The following is a 21,454-nucleotide window of genomic DNA, read 5'->3' as shown; positions in this document are numbered from 1 at the left end:
TTTAAATATACAGAAAAACTGCTACAACGGGCGAACGGCGCAGTGCATCCGGGCAAGGTAGGACTCAAAATGTTCAGCATCTCCCGCACTATCCATCAGTACCTGTGGATAGTGCGAGAGAAAACATATGACAGTTTTCCATTAACCCCTTAAATGTACGTCCTGGTTTGGCGGGACATCCTGTGTATGACCGCGAGCATCGGAACGGATGTCGGCTAATAACCCCTCAGATGTTGTAATCAATACAGATCACAGCATCTGCGGCAGTGTGGTACTTTGAATGGATGGTCAGATCACCCACAGCGGTGCCGCGGCTAACATCAAAATATAATGTTAATTGTCCCGTACGGTGAATGGCGTAAACGTAAAAAATATGCAGCTTTTTTGTCACATTTTATTTAAAAAAAATTTATAAAAAATTATCTAAAAATGTTATAAATGCAAATGTGGTATCGATAAAAAGAACAGATGATGGTGCAAAAAAATGTATACCGCCCTATATATGGAAAAATGAAAACGTTATAGGTGGTCAAAATAGGGCGATTTTAGATTGATGATTTTGTACAAAAAGGTTTACATTTTTTTTAAGTGGTACAAAAATATAAAAGTATCTAGCAATGGGTATCATTTTAATCGTAGTGACCCACAGAATAAAGAACACATGTCATTTTTACCGTAAAGTGTATAGTGTGAAAACAAAACCCTCCAAAATGTGCAAAATTTAAATTTTCATTTATATTTCCTCCCTAAATTTTTTGGGGGGGGGTTTGACGTACATTTTATGGTAAAATGAGAGGTTTCATTACAAAGTACAATTGGTCATGCAAAAAACAAGCCCTCATATGGGTCTATAGATGGAAGTGTAAAGGAGTTATGGATTTTAGAAGGCGAGGAGGAAGAAACGAAAATGCAAAAATAAAATTGGCCTGGTCCTTAAGGTTAAAATGGGCTTGGTCCTTAAGGGGTTAAACACTGTTTTGAGGCTTATTGCATTGCCGGTTTGTGTAGAACCTGTTTGTCGCAAACCAGATTTTTTTTTAAAGATTGGCAGCCCGCCAAGCAGGACTTTTAAAAAGTTTGCTTAAAGGGGTACTCCAGGGAACTTAAGAAACATAAACATGCCCCAAAGCCAACACAATACCTCTTCTGTGTCCTCTGTAGTTATCCATGTGATTTTTGCAGCTCCTTTGGCCCCTGATGTCTCCTGAATACTTTTTCCTTGTTTGCAGCACAGACTACAACTCCCAGACGTCAATGCAGCTCTGTGTAATGGCTTCCAGCCAACTCATTTCACTATCTGTCTGCATGTTCACACTGCAGTTCACAAACACTGTACATGTCTTTTCTTTCAAACTATCCTTCCTCCAGCAATAAATCATGCTGTGCTCTGAATAGCAGAAGTCAGTGATTAGATTTTCAGCAGAAAAACAGCAGCTATGTGCTCAGTTGTGACTGAAAATCTTCACTGCTCTTCTCTCGTAGCTCACAAGCCCCTCACACAGGGAGGGTGTGGGGAGGTGTGGCTGTACAGCCAGAGCTCTAGACCAAACATAAATCAGACAGAAATCAGGTGGTGTTGTCTTGAAGGGTTGGGGCTTGTTCTCACTGAGGAGACAAAATGGATCTAAAAATTAAATTTTTCTCTCACTTGCTGCATGTAAGTGACCTCTGAAAAAGAGAAACTGCTGTATATAGCTAATGAATGATATTTAGACAAATACATAACTCTGTTAGGATATGTGAACTTTCCATGTTGGAATCTGTTCATACTGAACTCATTGATTTTTTTTAAATCTGTATCTTTCTTTTTGCAGTATTTCCATTTTGAATTTAATAATACCTTGAATTTTCCATGTCTTTTTGTTCCTACAGCATCCTTAAAAATGATAAGGTTAGGAAATAATGATGTAAACAGTAAGAAGGATTAAGACCTTGAAAAACTTAGAATAAACCACTTTACTTATTTTATGCTTGTACTTGAAATTTAATGCTAGAGATTTCCCTAAAGGCATTTCCAATGCAGACAGTAAACCGCTACTCCATCTACTTATAAAGCTCTTCAATTTCAAAAAAGGATTAGGCTAAATGGGTGGTATTCAGATGTCGGTGCTGGGAATATGTTAGCTGGCATATTGCTTACAATGGTTTGTCCGCTTTTCCATCATGTACAGTATATAACATAGGACCAGTGCCATAAATAGACTTTGTGCTGCCCTATGCACAGTAAGCGCTTCCACTCCTATTATTGAGTAAAGTGCAGGTGGGGTTCCCATGTAGTGGGCATGATGCTACGAGGGGCTAAACTGTCCTGATTAGCACAGTTTTCAAACTGATCTCAGGCATACTCAGGTAAACTAGGGCACACGTCTGAACGTAGTCACTAGGCGACTCCACTCAGGCCACTCAAATAAATGGCATTCACTCTCTGTTACAGAATATGTTGGCATCCCATTTTTGGCAGGATGCCTACATATGAGGTCTGACAGAAGCCCTTCTGGATTAGTAAAATATAAACCTAAAGGCTTCTTTACACAGGCCAATCATCAGCGGAATAAGTTCATAGGAAGGTTTCTTTCCTGGTTATTACATGCTGCACTAGAGGCTGCGGCTAGTGCTGCATCAGTGATAATTGCAGGCTGGACCAATAGCAGTGGCAATTTAAAGACATTTGCGGGCTGTGCCTGGACATGCCACTGCTTAAAGTGGCAAATCCAAGTTATCATTAATACAACACTAGCCACGAACACTGTGTGTAAGAGCAGCCTCACAGGGCCAGCAGTCAACTGAAGAATCAGAAACGCTCTTTTATCCGCCAATCACATCTTTTGTGCAGGCCATTAAGTCATCAATATTGGCCACACATTGCCCCATGTAAATGAAGCATGTTCGCCTGATAATAATGAGGTTAAAGAGTTACAAAAAAAATCCAATGATTCCTTGTAAGACTCTGCCTGCATGATCATCGAGCCATGTAAAGGCTCTTTAACCAAGGACCAATCTTTTATATGAGTTGGTTTCACAGCCAACAAGGGAAGCTGGGTATTTTCATAGAAAAAATGAGTGACCTCAGTTGGCACTGACTGTATAGGGTTTCACAAGTTATAGATAACAGCAGGGCTTTTCTCACTGGGTGCTGTGACAAGACACATTGGTGTGTCGGTGGCAGTCCCCAGGTGTGTCGCAGGACCGTCTCATTGCGCAGCAGCAGCCGCAGCTGATCACTGTTATTAAGTGGGCACAGCCCTGCTGTTAATCTTGAAAGGCAATTGGGCCTGTGGCCACTTTAAATTGGCACAATGCCCATGACTGGGGAGCCGCCGAGACCTGCCTAGATGCCGAGCCATCACCTGGGCCTGCTGGAGCGCACCAAGAGGCAAAGGCCATGTGAGAATACAATGGCGCAATGGGGAATCAACGGGGGTGGGGGGTAAATCATGTGGCACTTAGGGTGGTCAAGAGAGGTAGGATATAATGGTGGCAGTTTAGGGGCGGCAGAGATGGGTTGTGAAGGAGAAAAAGGTTTCCCTGGGGAAGAAGCTGCTCTGGTGATGTGGGTTAGTGAGCCACTTCCTGTGGAAGGGGGAAATGAAATAAACACCTGAGCAGTGAGCAGGAGAAGGATGCTAACACTGCATCAAAGATGATCGTCTCCCTGGCTCAGCCCCAGCCACCTGCCCCGGACTCCCTTCATCTGCTACCGCTGCAGCTGCCTTGCCCGTAACCCAGCCTCGGGCGCCTCCTGTTCAGCCTGGTAGCCCAGGACAAGGGGGAGGTCATCGAACAGCCTTGGAGTACTTTGGAGTACCCCCACAGCACAGCTGAGGACAGGCCTTCTGGGATGTGTGGTGCTCTTGCTTTAATCCCTGCTACTATTAGTCCCAGTGTCACCTCTCAGTGTCATTACAAGTCCCAGCATCACCTCCTAGTGCCAGTACAGGTCGCAGAATGACCTTCCTGTGTCACTTTAGTGACACATCCTGGGATTTGTAAAGACACAGGGAAGTGATTATGGGACCTGTAGTGACACATGCTGAGACGTGTAGTAAAACAGGTAAGGGATGCTGGGATGTGTAGTTCTCTAGAGAGATAATGCTGGGACATGTAGTGACACAGGAAGGTGATGACTAGAGGGGGGTGATGACTGCAGGTTCCAGCAGCACCTCAGAGTGGAAACATTCAGCTAAAATATTGTGCAAAAACTTAGCTTGGGCAAAAATAATAAAAATGTGAATCATTAATCGATTATATCTATATGAAATAGGTAAATCAATTATTCACATGTTTTGATCTATGTTAAAACTTTCCTTAAAATTTGTATGCTTTTTCATCCCTTTCCCGTTATTATTATTAGTACCGATTATCTTAGCTCTCAGAACAAATGTATTTTTGAAGCAACTTACAATGCTCAACTGTGTGAAGTATTTAGACAGCTTAAAAGAATAATATTGTGACCCCTTGGCTTTGTAATTTTCTTCTTGTCAGGAAGAAATTAGTCCTGACTGCATTGGAAAATTAACCTATAAATCCAAATTACATGTGTTAACCTACAAATTACCCTTAAATGCCAGCATTTGACATTGTTGTATGCTGTAACTAAAGTCTCTATGTCCTTGTTTCCTAATTTCCACATACAAGCTATTGCCTTATTTCACTGTTCTGGTTAACTAGCAATAATATTTATTAGAAGGTATTATTATATGTTTATTAAAAGAAGCATTAGTTATTTATCCTTAATAATCTCCATTGCAGTCATTGATCAGAATAGAATGTTTAATCTATCCATCTACCTACCTACCTACCTACCTATCTATCTATCTATCTATCTATCTATCTATCTATCTATCTATCAATCAATCTATCTATCTATCTACCTACCTACCTACCTATCTATCTATCTATTTATCTCTCTGTCTATCATCTATCTATCAATCTTTGCAAACAAATCACTGCCATTCTATTGAGGAAATTTAGTCTATTCTTCTTGAAGAATTGTTTGAATTTGGTTACATTGGAGCATTTTCAGGCATGCCTTTTAGGTCTTGTCACTGCTTCTCAATGGGATTAAATTCAATACTTTGATTCAGCCACTTCAAAACCTTAAAGGGGTACTCCACTGGCCAGTGTTTGGAACCTTTAGTTCCAAACGATGTGTGTGCACTGCGGGGTCGGCTACACCCCCTCGTTACATCAGGCCACGCCCCTCAATGCAAGTCTATGGGAGGGGCGGTGACATCCAAAATGCCCCTCCCATAAACTTGCATTGAGGGGCGTGGCCTGACTACACGAGGGGGAATGACCGACCACTGTAGCGCGCACACAGCATTTGGAACTAAATGTTCCAAATGCTGGCCAGTGGAGTACCCCTTTAATTTTGCTTTTTGGGCCATTCAAAGGTAGTGGTAGTGTGTTTTACAACATTGTACTGCTGCATAACCTCACTTCCCTAATTTGCAAACTGATGGGTGAACAGTGGGGGAATTTAGCGACTTTTGCTTTAAAAGGTTTTTCAGAAAGAACATTCCAAGTCGGGATTTCAGTTGATATCATGCAGTGGCCAGGAATTTATTATGTTCAACTTTTCAGTTTGTTGCATCTTTTGTTGCAATTGCGCTAACTTAGGCGCAAGTCTACACCAGCACTGACTTGGCTTATCTAAATAATTGCAAACAGCATTATTAAAAAGTCACACATTTTGTTGCACAGGATAAAAAGTTACACAAAAAGTTGCAGAAGGGTACCATACAAAGTGGAGTACTAAAGTCAGAAATGTGATCAGCACCAGATTTATCACTTGCCCTACACCATGTAATAAATCTGGTCCAGGTACATAGTTTCCACCACACAAATTAATGGGGTAAAAGACGTGCACCTACACCACTCTTGTTGAATACCCCCCATTGTCCTTCAGGATGTTCTGATAGCAGAATTAGTGGTTCCATCAATAATGACAGGTTGTCCAAGTCCTGCAGAAGAAAAAGTAGCCCCAAACAATTAAAGGGATTATCCAGGAATCGAAAAACAGAGATAATTTTTTTCAAAGACCGCTCCTGGTCTGTTTCCAGGTTGGGTGTGGTTCTGCAGCTCAGTTCCATTGAAGTGAATAAAGCCAAGTTGTAATACCACACCCAAAGTGGAGAAAGACAGGGAGTGGTATTTGAAAGGAATGACGTCTGTTTATTGATTCCTTGTTAACCCCTTTAAACCCCCACTATTAGGTGGTTCTTATTGTAGAATGTGATTTTGATTTTACGCCAGAGATAATAAGATCCACATCTTCCAAAAAGTTCCACCTTTAACTAATAGTTTACAAAATATTGTCTTAGGCTAAACAAATGCAAAATAAGGAATAGTTAATTATGGTAATTAGGTAATGCCATTTTGATTAGTGTTTTTCTTATTGTGGAATGGAAAGGCTGTGTTAACAAGCATTATTTCACCTTTTTTCCCGCCTTTTTTTGTGCTTTTTTTTATGCACCTTTTCGATTGATTTTGGCAAATTTACTGCAATTTGTGCCATCATCATTAAATAATGTCATTTGTGCTGCAATTTTACTAAAAATCACAAGAAAACAGATCAAGATCACAGAAAAACTGCACCATGTGACCACAGGCTAAGTGAATCATGTGGTTGTTGAAATGGTTATCTGGATTATTTTATAACCTCTGGATGAGTTGTTGATGCGCCCTTGGTGACATTTTGTCGGACGGCCACTACAGGGAAAGTTCTCCAACATCACTGTTCCAGGTTTTTTCCTTTTGTCAATAATGGCATTTAAGTCTTAAAGCCTTTGCAATAGCTTTGTAACCCTTTCTAGACTGGTTGATTTTAACATACAAAAAACCTAAGGGTATGTTCACACTGAGGAATTGGGGCGGAAACCAAGCAGAAATATTCTGCCTCAAGATATTGTTACTTTTCTATAAAAACTCACAGAGATTTCGCGCGGAATTGGAGCAGAATTGGTGCGGAATTGGTGCGGAATTGGCACGGAATTGGTGCGGAATTGGCGTGGAATTCGAGCGGAATTAGAGCGGAATTCCACTCGCGGAAATGAAAATTTCAAGCGGAGGAAGAGAAGAGTATAATATATATATATATATATATATATATATATATATATATATATATATATATTATCCTCTTTTTTTTCATGCGGAAATTCCTTGCCAATTCCGCACCAATTCCCCGCCATTTCCACGCCAATTCTGCACCAATTCCGCATGGAAATGATTCTGATTGAAAAATTTTTTTTACATTGATCTCTATGGGAGTAAGACGCTGATTCCGCCTGAAAGAAAGAACATGTTCTTTCTTCAAGTGGAACAGACTTCCTCGTCAGAATTCTGCTTGAGGAAATTCCTCAGTGTGAACTGAGTGGCAGAAATACTGCACAGTTCTATGGGGATTTTCACTGCTGAATGAATTGGAGAGGAAAAAGGAAGCAGAATTACTCGTGGAAATTCCTCTCCAATTCCTCAGTGTGAACATACCCTAACAGTTCAAACAGCACAGGATTATAAAAAGGATAATAAAATATGTTTTGTCCGGATGTGCACTCAGCGTGCACATGCAGCCTTGAGTGTGGTGAAGTCGTGGCATCCTGCTTTCTGACTTGTGTCAGTTGCTTTAACAGCTCCTGCATGGCACTTGACTGTCTCTTCAGCTCAGTAGATGGCTTAACCCAGGACATAAATGGGTAAGTTTTGTGCCAAGTTCTACTGATGTATATATATCTCTTTAATACTGCACTTTATGCTCGCATCCAAAGCACCATAAGAGAAAGTTTAGCTCGGCATGAGCTAAACTCGAGATTAGCAAATACAGCCATATTTAATACTTGTAAAGACACCGCGGAACTCCTTGCTTGTGTTTTAAAAATTGCTGCAAAAAACTTTTAATGGTCACCAAAGACATACCCTGTTTCGGCAATGCAATACCACCTCTATCAAGTAAAAAAATGCTGATCTACCATTACTACCATTAATTGGCTACAGTATCAGCTACATTATATTAAATGCCAAGCCAATTTCATTCTCAGGTATAGCCTTCATGCATAGGTATCTGGCTGGCAAAATTTTGCCTTGGGGGCAAGCACACAGCACTGGCCCAAGAGTTTAATTCAAAAAGCCAAATCCTGTGTACAAGAACAATGAGGATGATTGCCAATTGCCCATAGCAACCAATCCGATCGCTTCTTTCATGTTTTATTTTTTAAAAGGCCTCTGAAAAATAAAAGAAGCCATCTGATGGTGGCAACTGTTCAACTTTTTCTCAGCACAGGTCTTAAAGTCCAGCTTGCAAATCATGCCCACTCCCACAAAGCCACACCCCCTTCTATTTTCGGCTTGCAATATCTTCATCACAACGCAGCCCCACCTGAGGACAGGATATGAGGTTTAGATGTGAGGACGGGATATGAGGACAGGATATGAGGCTAGGATATGAGGTCAGGATATGAGGACGGTATATGACGACAGGATATAAGGACAGGCTATGAGGACAGGATATGAGGACGGGATATGAGGACGGGATATCAGGATGGGATATGAGGATTAGATATGAGGACGGGATATGAGGACAGGATATGAGGATGGGATATGAAGATTAGATATGAGGATTAGATATGAGGACGGGATATGAGGACAGGATATGAGGATGGGATATGAGGATTAGATATGAGGATTAGATATGAGGACGGGATATGAGGACAGGATATGAGGATGGGATATGAGGATTAGATATGAGGATTAGATATGAGGACGGGATATGAGGACAGGATATGAGGATGGGATATGAGGATTAGATATGAGGATTAGATATGAGGACGGGATATGAGGACAGGATATGAGGATGGGATATGAGGACGGGATATAAAGTCGGGATATGAGGTTGGGATATAAGGTTGAGATATGTGGACCAGATATGGTGAGATATGAGGAGGGGATTTGGGGTCAGGATATGAGGACAGGATATGAGGTCTGGATATGAGGACAGGATATTAGGACGGGATAAGAGGACAGTATATGAGGACGGGATATGAGGTCAGGATATGAGGATGGGATATGAGGACAGGATATGAGGATGGGATATAAGGGTGGGATATGAGAACAGGATATGAGGACGGGATATGAGGTTTGGATATAAGGTTAAGATACATGGACCAGATATGAGGACAAAATATGAGGATGAGATATTAGGTTGGGATACGAGGACAGGAGATGAGGTCGGTATATGAGGAGACGATTAGGGGTAGGGATATGAAGAGGAGATTTGGGGTCGGCATATGAGGAGGGGATTTGGGGTCAGGATATGTGGACTATATATTAGATGTGATAGGAGGTCAGGAAATGAGGACAGGATATAAGGACGGGATATGAGGTCGGGATATGATGTCGAGATATGTGGACTGGATATGAGGACAAAATATGAGGACGAGAAATGAGGTCGGGATACGAGGACAGGATATGAGGTCGGTATATGAGGAGAGGATTTGGGGTAGGGATATAAAGAAGAGATTTTGGGTCGGGATATGAGGACAAAAGCTTCCTCCTTTGTTGCTTTTCCTCCCCCACAAGGATTAGGTAGGAAAAACTCAGCAACGGCGGGTACTCAGCTAGTCCATCTATACATATAAAACTCAATGAGGGAAATTTATCAAGGGATTTACACAGGATTTTTGGTGTATATTTGGCGCAAAAAAAGTAGCATGTGCGACTTTTAGTGGTACACCGGCCTGCGCAAATTCTCACAATCCTGCTGTTTTACACCAGATCTGTTTTTTACCTAGCTGTAGACAGGGATTTACTAACTGCGCCATTTGATAAAAAGTTGCAAACGGCCTAAAAATTTGCAAAGCTGCACCAAAATAATTTGGCTTACAAAAAGTCCTGCAAAGTCCCGCCTGAATATAACACACTCTGCCTGCATCAATCACTGGCTGCCAGCATATACCACCTGCCACCCACTGTTGGAAGACTACAACTTCCAGCATGCCCTTACAGTGAGGACATGCTGGGAGTTGTAGTCTTGCAGTAGCTAGCTGGTGGGGGTTAAATGTGGCCAGGCAGCGGGTGGTATATTGGGGGGGGGAGCATGGGGGTGGCATACTGCGGGTGGTGGGTGTATGCGGGGGGGGGGGGGGGGGCAGCGGTTGATAGATGCGGGAAGGTGGTGGAGACATGAAATGACAATGCCGTAGTATTATATTCATGGTTCCTTGCCTGTAAGGGCATGCTGGGAGTTGTAGTCATGCGGCGCAAGCGGGTGGGAGATGTGCGAGTGGGTGACAAGCTTCCCTGCAACTACAACTCCCAGCATGCCTTTACAGTGAGGACATGCTGGGAGCTGTCCTCACAGCTCAGGCTGGTGGGAGATAAGCGGGCTTCCCTGACTGCTGCTAAACTACAACTCTCATGATGGATGTTGTAGTTTAGGAACAGGGTGACTCCAGGTGTTGCTAAACTACAACTCCCATGATGGGAGTTGTAGTTTAGGAACAGGGTGCCTCCAGCTGTTGTTAAACAGGAGGCTCGCTGTTGCTAAACTACCAATCCCATCATGGGATGAAGGTTGTAGTTTAGCAACTTTTGGAGGCAACATAAATGTATTTACATATGTTTTGTGTTCTTTTCTGCTCATTTCAGATCCGTGTATGTGGAGGACTTCGCATTCGGTGGATTACATCGATGATCAGCGTTTTTTTTTCTTTCTTAATATTCATAAAATGGTTAACGAGGGCTTGTGGGGGAGTGTTTTTTGGAATAAAATCTTTTTAAGCGTGTGGTGTTTTCTTTTAGTTTTCTTAACAGCATTAGTAGTGGAAGCTGTCTAATAGACAGAATCCATTACTAAGCCAGGGCTTAAAAAATAGTTAAATGTATGTAAGGAGTCTCAGGCCATACATGTGCCTAGTAGTCACTAAACCTCTCGGCAATAGATAATAGGAAAGAACTAATGTCCAAACTTGGACAGAGGTGCCTTATTAAAACATAACTTTTACTAGAAATGATTAAGAATAGATGAAAAAAAACTAATAATAGTGCACAAAAGTGGTGGAAAACAAAAAAGATACAAAATATACTATCTGTTATGTAGCAGTAAATACAGCCGTGTGTTCACACAGATGGTACAAAATATGCTCCTATTTATTATCACAGTGGAGTTTTGATTTAATAGAGTACACCATACTCCACTGACTATTCAAAGACAGTGCTCGCTAATCACAAACACGTACTACTAAGTCCTTATTCCCAACGCGTTTCCATGCGGGCAACCGATACAGATTGCTATTCCCCGCACTTCATCAGGGGTAATAGAATATAGCATAAAAATATTGGAGCAATAGCCAAGAAATAATGAGATTAGAAGGAGGGGCCCATCATCATATCAACAAGGTATATAGTCGCATATGGATACATCCATGGGCGAATTAAATCACCATTAAGCCAGGGCTTAGCTTTAGCCCCAAAAACAGCTACCACTAACCCCCAATTATTACCCCGATACCCACCACCACAGCGGTGCAGGGAGGAGGCGCTCCTGGGCCTAGGTGGTAACAGGCTGGTGTTATTTAGGCTGGGGAGGGCCAGTAACAATGGTCCTCGCCCACCCTGATAACGTCCAGCTGTTGCTGCTCGGTTGGTATCATGCTGAGAATGAAAATACAGGGGAACTCTATGCTTTTTCTTTATATTCATAAAATGGTGAACAAGGTCTTGTGTGGGAGTGTTTTTTGGAATATAACTTTTTTTTTTTACTCCATTACTAAGCCGGGCTTAGTGTGAGCCCCCAAAAACAGCTAGCGCTAACTCCCAATTATTACCGGGGCCCACAGGGGTGCTGGGAAGAGGTGCTCCTGGGCCTATGTGATAACAGGCTGGTGGTATTTAGGCTGGGGAGGACCAGTAACATTGGTAATGTCAGGCTGTTGCTGCTTGGTTGGTTTCATGCTGAGAATGAAAATACGGGGAACCCTATGCGTTTTTCTTTTAAATTATTTATGCAAAAAACGTGTGTGGCTCTCCATATTTTCATTCTCAGCACGATACCAACCAAGCAGGGTGGGCGAGGACCATTGTTACTTGCACTCCCCAGTCTAAATAACACCAGCCTGTTACTGCCTAGGCCCAGGAGCTCCTCTTCCCGGCACCCCTGTGGTGGTGGGTACCAGGGTAATAATTGGGAGTTAGCGCTAGATGTTTTTGGGGCTAACGCTAAGCCCCGGCTTAGTAATGGATTCCATCTATTAGACAGCTTCCACTACTAATCCTGTGCAGAAAAAAAAAAAATGACACACACGGAACTAAAATGAGAAAAAAAAAAAAAACAATAAATGGGTTAGTACATTTAGGGGAAAAAAGTGGTAAAAAAAATGTAATAAATACAAATATATTGCACATTTTTTTCACAAATGTGGCTTTAGGGCAGAAAAGTCACAGAGGAGAAGAGGAGGTGTTACAAAGTGGTGTTCTGAAGTAATTTATGTATGCTAAAAAAAAGTGTTTTTGCTTATGTATGCCAAATTAATCAACCTCCCCTGTGATAGTATGATAAATGTGTCACATGTAAGAAACACCATTGAAAACAGTGTACATAAGTCGTGTATGTAAGCACAGCTTGATGAATTCCCCTCAATGTGTGTATGTGTGTGCATGTGTATGTTCCAGCATCACTTCCAAAGACTAAAGATATTAACATGAAACTTGGTACACATGTTACTAATATGTGAAAAACAAACATAGGATAGATAATTTAACCCTTACTCACCCACATTTGTCAGGGTCGGGGTTTTTATTTAAAGTTCCATGCAAGTCTATGGGAAATATATGTTACTGCATAACTTCCAAACATCTGGAGATATTTCGATAATACTTGGTCACGTGTTACTTATATGTCCACAAAAAATATAGGATAGTTAATTTAACCGTAACCTACCCCTATGTGTGAGGGTAGAGGTTTTTGTTTAACCCCTTCCCTCTGTGGTGATTTTTCCTTTTTGCACTTTAGTTTTTTCCTCCTCACCTTCTAAAAATAATAACACTTTCAATTTTCCACCTACAAAAACCTTTTGAGGGCTTGTTCTTTGCGCCAACAATTTTACTTTGTAATACCATTAATAATTTCACTACAAAATCTACTGCGAAACCAGAAAAAAACTTATATGTGGGACAAAAAAAAAAAGCCATTTTGTAATTTTTGACGGCTTCCGTTTCTACGCAGTGCAGTTTTCAGCAAAAATTCAGGGAGTTTAATTGAAATATTTGATTGTTTTTTTTTACTGTTAATCTTTGCAATCCCCAAATCTAGTATGGCCTCCATATTGGAAAAGCCAGTCCAGTGTACATCTTGCACAATGTATGCAATTCTTGAACATCAGTTTGAGAGTGCATATTGTTGTGCGAGATCTGTATGAGTTGTTAATTTGGAATCCTGGATCCTGGAGCAACTGGCAACATTGAGATGTATTGACAACTTGGAAAGGAGTCTCCTGCTCACTGAGCAAGTACTCTCTGGGGTACAGGTGGGGGAGGATAGTGGTACGGAGGTGCAAGACAGTCAGGCAGTTAGCTGGGTTACAGTTAGAAAATGGGGTAGAGGGAAAAGTGTCAGGGAGGCTAGTCCTGAACTAGCATACCCCAAGAAGTTTGCCCGGTTGGCAGATGAGGGGGATGCCATTTCAGAGCTAGCAGTACTGCAGCAGGACTCTGCCTCTGGCTGCCAGGGGGTGTCTGCTCCAGTAAGGAGGGATGGAGGAGTGCAGGGCAGGCCAGACAGGTACTGGTATTGGGGGATTTTGGCTCTACCGTAGGGGCGGGCTACACCTCAATGGGGAGGGTACAGCTGTGCTCGGGGAGAAGATGGCTAGAAGGGTGGAGGAGTGTTTAAACTAGGGACTGGGGGGGATTTAAAAATTAGAGGGGGAAGATAGTATAGATAGAGAGGGGGGACTTATTAATGTACCTGGGGTGGAGCGGAGGAAAGGGTTAGTATAGTTAATAGGGATAGGCTTCATAGGAAGAAAAAAGATACACCTTTGAATTGCATGTTGACTAATGCCAGAAGTCTGTCCAATAAAACAGAGGAACTGGAGTGGTTGATGTCTGAGGAGAATTATAACATAGTGGGTATAACAGAGACTTGGTTGGACGATAGCTGTGACTGTGCGGTCAACATACAGGGTTATAGTCTATTCAGGAGGGATCGGACAAAACGGAAAGCGGGAGGAGTTTGTCTTTATGTATACGGGAGGGAAATGATAATGTGGAGTCACTATGGGTAGAAATATTTGGAGATAAAAATAAAAAAAATTCTGATAAGGGTTTGCTATAAGCCAACAAACATAATGGAAGAAGCAGAAGATCAATTACTGAGGCAAATAAACAAGGCCGCAAAACAGAATGAGGTGATAATAATGGGGGACTTTAACTATCCTGATATAAACTGGGAAACTGAGACCTGTGAATCTCATAAAGGAAACAGGTTTCTGACTAAAGCTAAAGACAATTATCTGTCCCAAATGGTGCAGGGCCCGACCAGAGGGGGCACCTATTACACTCAATATTAACGAACAGACCTGACAGAGTAATTAATGTGCAGGTAAAAGGACACCTAGGAGATAGTGATCATAATATAATCCATTATAACTTGTTCTTCAATAAGGGAACCTCATGAGGGGCCACATAAAACAATGAACTTTAGGAAGGCAAAGTTTGACCAACTCGGAGAAGCCCTTAACAATATAAAATGGGCCAATGTCCTCAAAAACAAGAATACTGTCACTAAATGGGAGACTTTAAAAAATATCTTCAATTCTCACTGTAAGATGTATATACCTTATGGGAATAAAAGGGTCAGAAATAAAAGAAACCAATGGTGACGAATAAAAATGTTAAAAGGGCAAAAAATTACAAAAATAAATCATTTCAACTACTAAAACAGGATAGCAGTGAAGAAGCATTAAAAAGCTATAGAGAAAAATGTAAATTATGTAAAAAACAGATAAAAGCCGCAACAATAGAGACAGAATGACTTATTGCCAAAGAGAGTAAAACTAACCCCAAAATGTTTTTAACTATATAAATAGCAAAAAGGTTAAAAATGAAAATGTTTGCTCTTGAAAAAATGAAGAGGAGGAAATTATAAACGGGGATCAGGAAAAAGCAAATATTTTAAACAAATTCTTCTCCACTGCATTCAACGAGGAAAATGAAATGACAGGTGAAATACAGCAAGATAAGGTAAACTCCCCTTTACATGTCACCTGTCTAAGGGTGGGTTCACACCACGTTTTTGCAATACAGTTTTGTATCAGGTTTTTGATTTAAAAAAAAAACAGATTCCTCAAAACCTGACTAAACTGTATCAAAATGTTTGTGTACAAATTTTTATTTGTATATGGTAGAAGACCGTATGGTTTGAAAAACGGAGACAACCGTATACATTATGGTGCATACGGTTTTGAATGGGAAGTCTATGGGCACGGTTTTCTGTACGGTTGCATACGTTTTTTTTTATGAAACCATATGCCGAAATGGTATAGTAAAATCGTGGTGTGAACACACCCTGACCAAGGAAGAAGTACAGTGTCACCTACAAAAAATCTAAATAGACAAATTGCCTGGTCTAGATGGCATTCACCCTCATGTCCTTAAGGAATTAAGTAATGTAATAGACAAACCCCTATTTTTAATATTCAGGGACTCTATAGTAACAGGGACTGTTCCCTAGGACTGGCGCATGGCAATAAGGTAATGCACATGGGGAGGAAAAATCTGGGCTGGGATTATGTATTAAATGGGAGAACACTTGGGACAACTGACGTGGAAAAGGACTTGGGAGTCTTAGTTAACAGTAAATTTAGCTGTAGTGACCAGTGTCGGGCAGCTGCTGCCAAGGCAAATAAAATCATGGGGTGCATCAATAGGGGCATAGATGCCCACAACAAGGAAATAATTCTACCGCTGTACAAATCACTAGTCAGACCTCACATAGAATACTGTGCACAGTACTGGGCACCAGTGTACAAGAAAGATATAGTGGAGCTGGAGAGGGCTCAAAGACGGGCAACCAGAGTAATACGGGGAATGGGAGGACTACAATACCCAGAAAGATTATCAGAATTAGGGTTATTTAGTTTAGAAAAAAGAAGGCTTAGGGGCGACCTAATAACTATGTATAAATATATCAGGGGGCAGTACAGAGTTCTCTCCCATGATCTATTTATACCCAGGACTGTATCTATAACAAGGGGGCATCCTCTACGTCTAGAGGAAAGAAGGTTTTTACACCAGCACAGACGGGGGTTCTTTACTGTAAGAGCAGTGAGACTGTGGAATTCTCTGCCAGAGGAAGGGGTCATGGTTAACTCTGTAAAAGCATCTAAAAGGGGTCTTGATGCATTATTGGAGAATAATAACATTACAAGTTATGGATTCTAGATTTATATGGACAGAAGGTTGATCCAGGAATTTTTTTTTTGCATTCCTCTGGATCAACTCAGTAGGGACTCATTAGGGTTATAGGTTGAACTTGATGGACTCTGGTCTTTTTTCGACCTTATGAACTATGTTACTATGTTTGATTTTATTTTACTGTTAAAAAAAGATTATAACTATGTGCACCAAAATTAATATGTTAAAAATTGTCCTTTTCTAACCCCTATTCCTTTTTTTTATTCTTTCATATACGGGGTGGTATGAGTGCTCATTTTTTGCACCGTGATCTGAAGTTTTTATCAGTACCATTTTTGTTTTGATCTGAAATTTTTCTCACTTTTTATTCATTTTTTTATGGTATATGCTATTTTGGACTTTGGAATTTTGTTTACGTCTACGCCATTGACCGTGTGGTTTAATTAATGATATATTTTTATAGTTGGGACATTTATGCACGCGGCGATACCACATATGTTTATTTTTATTTACACAGTTTTGTTTTTTTAAATGGGGAAATGGGGTGATTCAAACTTTTATCAAGGGAGGGGTTAAATGATCTTTATTAACTTTTTTTTTACACTTTTTTTTTTGCAATGTTATAGGTCCCATAGTGGGCTATAACACTGCACACACTGATTGAATACACTGATCAGTATTATGTAGCCTGTTTGACATCCGGATCTCTAACGTTCATTTTGCTTTGACCATTCGCTGTGTAGTTTTACTGGAACCTGTTATTTTACTATACTGTATAATGTATTAAAAAGCCCCCAAAAAATATTTGTAAGGCAACATTGAAAAAAATTAAGGATTGCTTTTTTTTGTGGGGCAATACATTTTTTATGGTTCACAGTACACTGACATGCTAAATTTATTCTACTGTACTAGTCTGTATCAATTCACCAACACTAAACTAGTTGCACATTGCCATGCTCTGACCCTTATACATTTTTTTTAATTTTTCAACCAACATAGCTGTGTGAGGGCTTATTTTTTTAGCTGTGATTTGTAGTTTTTACTGGTACTCTTATTGGTATTCTATCAATAAGGTGTAAATCTTTATTTGGGGTGGGGGGATCTATTTGTAAAAAAAAAATTTTTGCGCCACCCTAGTGGCCTTATTAAAAACAATTATTCAACTCATTATGTATATAAATAAAATGCATATGCATTAAACTGATCTATTAGATCGACACTCTACTGGTATGAACAACCTCAGGCAGGCTGTTTTAGTATGAAGAAAGTGTGGATCCAGCTCCCAGGAGAAATAGGTCCAATAAAACGTAACATTTAATTATTTCATATTAAAAATGGATCTTCCAGTAAACCACAGAAAGTGACATGTCACTCTAAAACATAGGAGTGAAAATCCGACGCGTTTCATGCCTAAGCTCTCAATCATGGCAGTGATACCACCTAACAAGTGAGTTTATATATCAAAATACAAATAAAAAATGAAAAACACACCTTGTTGCAAATCCGCTTCCTGGCATCTTAAAATCGGAACTGACGTAACACCAGCAGAGCGTCAGCTTCAAAACATCATCAGATCACACCCACTGCCCATCCCTGGATCAAAAGGAAAAAGGCAGTGTGTGCAGTCCTGTGTATTGCCCCATTGCCGTAGTGTATGAATCGTGGTCTGCGGTTTATTAAACATATTAATCTCATACGATACGTGTGAGAGCATATTTCTGATGACAGTTGTCACGATGCCGGCTGGCAGGTGGTGGATCCTCTGTGCCAGAGAGGGATTGGCGTGGACCGTGCTAGAGGATCGGTTCTAAGTCACTACTGGTTTTCACCAGAGCCCGCCGCAAAGCGGGATGGTCTTGCTGCGGCGGTAGTGACCAGGTCGTATCCCCTAGCAACGGCTCAACCTCTCTGGCTGCTGAAGAAAGGCGCGGTACAAGGGAGTAGACAGAAGCGAGGTCGGACGTAGCAGAAGGTCGGGGCAGGCAGCAAGGATCGTAGTCAGGGGCAACGGCAGAAGGTCTGGAATCACAGGCAAGGAACACACAAGGAACGCTTTCACTGGCACTAGGGCAACAAGATCCGGCGAGGGAGTGAAGGGGAAGTGAGGTGATATAGGGAAGTGCACAGGTGTAAACACTAATTGGAACCACTGCACCAATCAGCGGTGCAGTGGCCCTTTAAATCGCAAAGACCCGGCGCGCGCGCGCCCTAGGGAGCGGGGCCGCGCGCGCCGGGACAGAACTGACGGGGAGCGAGTCAGGTACGGGAGCCGGGGTGCGCATCGCGAGCGGGCGCTACCCGCATCGCGAATCGCATCCCGGCCGGAGGTGGTAACGCAGCGCCCCGGGTCCGTGGAACCGACCGGGGCGCTGCAGTGAGGGAAGTGTAGCGAGCGCTCCGGGGAGGAGCGGGGACCCGGAGCGCTCGGCGTAACAGTACCCCCCCCCTTGGGTCTCCCCCTCTTCTTGGGGCCTGAGAACCTGAGGATCAGACTTTTGTCCAGGATATTGTCCTCAGGTTCCCAGGACCTCTCTTCTGGACCACAACCCTCCCAATCCACTAAAAAAAAAGTTTTTCCTCTGACCTTTTTTGAGGCTAAGATCTCTTTGACAGAGAAGATGTCCGAGGAGCCGGAAACAGGAGTGGGAGGAACAGATTTAGGAGAAAAACGGTTGAGGATGAGAGGTTTAAGAAGAGAGACGTGAAAGGCATTAGGGATACGAAGAGAAGGAGGAAGAAGAAGTTTGTAAGAGACAGGATTAATTTGACACAAAACTTTAAAAGGACCAAGATAGCGTGGTCCCAACTTATAGCTCGGGACACGGAAACGGACATATTTAGCGGAGAGCCATACCTTGTCTCCAGGGGAAAAAATGGGAGGAGCTCTTCTTTTCTTATCTGCGAATCTTTTCATGCGAGAAGAAGCCTGTAAGAGAGAATTTTGGGTCTCTTTCCATATGGTGGAAAGATCACGAGAAATTTCATCCACAGCGGGCAGACCAGAGGGCAAGGGGGTAGGGAGGGGGGGAAGAGGGTGACGGCCGTACACCACGAAAAACGGAGATTTGGAGGAAGATTCAGAGATTCTGAAATTATACGAGAATTCGGCCCAAGGTAGAAGATCTGCCCAGTCATCCTGGCGGGAGGAAACAAAATGTCGTAAATAGTCACCCAAGATCTGGTTAATTCTCTCTACTTGTCCATTGGATTGAGGATGGTATGCAGAAGAAAAATTTAATTTAATCTTGAGTTGTTTACAGAGAGCCCTCCAGAATTTAGACACAAATTGGACGCCTCTATCCGAGACGATCTGTGTAGGCAACCCGTGAAGACGAAAAATGTGTACAAAAAATTGTTTAGCCAACTGAGGCGCTGAAGGAAGACCAGGAAGAGGGATGAAATGTGCCATTTTGGAGAATCGATCAACGACCACCCAAATAACAGTGTTGCCATGGGATGGGGGTAAGTCAGTAATAAAATCCATACCAATCAGAGACCAAGGTTGTTCGGGGACAGGTAGAGGATGAAGAAAACCAGCGGGCTTCTGGCGAGGAGTCTTATCCCGGGCACAGATAGTGCAGGCTCGCACAAAGTCCACCACATCAGTCTCTAGAGTCGGCCACCAATAGAAGCGAGAGATGAGTTGCACAGATTTCTTAATGCCCGCATGACCTGCGAGATGGGAGGAGTGACCCCATTTGAGGATCCCAAGGCGTTGGCGTGGAGAAACAAAGGTCTTTCCTGGAGGAGTTTGCCTGATGGAGGCTGGAGAAGTGGAAATCAGGCAGTCAGGAGGAATGATGTGTTGAGGAGAGAGTTCAATTTCAGAGGCATCTGAGGAACGAGAGAGAGCATCGGCCCTAATGTTCTTATCAGCAGGCCGAAAGTGAATTTCAAAATTAAATCGGGCAAAGAACAGAGACCACCTGGCCTGACGAGGATTCAGCCGTTGGGCAGACTGGAGGTAGGAGAGGTTCTTGTGATCGGTGTAAATAATAACTGGAAATCTTGATCCCTCCAGCAGATGCCTCCATTCCTCAAGTGCTAATTTAATGGCTAGAAGCTCTCGATCCCCGATGGAGTAGTTCCTCTCCGCCGGAGAGAAGGTCCTGGAAAAAAAACCACAAGTAACAGCATGCCCGGAAGAGTTTTTTTGTAGAAGGACAGCTCCAGCTCCCACTGAGGAGGCATCAACCTCCAATAGGAAGGGTTTAGATGGGTCAGGTCTGGAGAGCACGGGAGCCGAAGAAAAGGCAGACTTGAGTCGTTTAAAGGCGTCTTCCGCTTGAGGAGGCCAAGACTTGGGATCGGCATTTTTTTTTGTTAAAGCCACAATAGGAGCCACAATGGTAGAAAAATGTGGAATAAATTGCCTGTAATAATTGGCGAACCCCAAAAAACGTTGGATGGCACGGAGTCCGGAGGGGCGTGGCCAATCTAAGACGGCAGAGAGTTTATCTGGGTCCATTTGTAGTCCCTGGCCAGAGACCAAGTATCCTAGAAAAGGAAGAGATTGGCATTCAAACAGACATTTCTCTATTTTGGCATAGAGTTGATTATCACGAAGTCTCTGAAGAACCATACGGACATGCTGGCGGTGTTCTTCAAGATTGGCAGAAAAAATCAGGATATCGTCCAGATATACAACAACACAGGAGTATAGGAGATCACGAAAAATTTCATTAACAAAGTCTTGGAAGACGGCAGGGGCGTTGCATAGACCAAAGGGCATGACCAGATACTCAAAGTGTCCATCTCTGGTGTTAAATGCCGTTTTCCATTCATCCCCCTCTCTGATGCGGATGAGATTATAAGCACCTCTTAAGTCCAGTTTGGTAAAAATATGGGCACCTTGGAGACGATCAAAGAGTTCAGAGATGAGGGGTAGGGGGTAGCGGTTCTTAACCGTGATTTTATTGAGACCGCGGTAGTCAATGCAAGGACGTAGAGAGCCATCTTTTTTGGACACAAAGAAAAATCCGGCTCCGGCAGGAGAGGAGGATTTACGGATAAAGCCCTTTTTTAAATTTTCTTGGACGTATTC

General features: G+C 42.2%; 1 protein-coding gene across 1 annotated transcript in view; it reads left to right on the top strand.

The window, feature by feature from the left end:
* The first annotated feature begins 7,608 nt into the window (after nucleotides 1–7,608).
* The window catches only part of EDN1 (endothelin 1), a 57,004-nt gene continuing 43,158 nt past the window's right edge, over nucleotides 7,609–21,454 (top strand). The window contains exon 1 of the mRNA XM_056518491.1: nucleotides 7,609–7,697. Coding sequence (XP_056374466.1) covers nucleotides 7,642–7,697 — 56 coding nt within the window. The 5' untranslated portion in view covers nucleotides 7,609–7,641. The remainder of the gene's footprint in view (nucleotides 7,698–21,454) is intronic.

This window comes from Hyla sarda, chromosome 5, assembly GCF_029499605.1.
Source record: "Hyla sarda isolate aHylSar1 chromosome 5, aHylSar1.hap1, whole genome shotgun sequence".
Lineage (NCBI taxonomy): Eukaryota > Metazoa > Chordata > Amphibia > Anura > Hylidae > Hyla > Hyla sarda.
The sequence above is the reverse complement of the archived record's forward strand: the minus strand, read 5'-3'. Positions and strand labels throughout refer to the sequence as shown.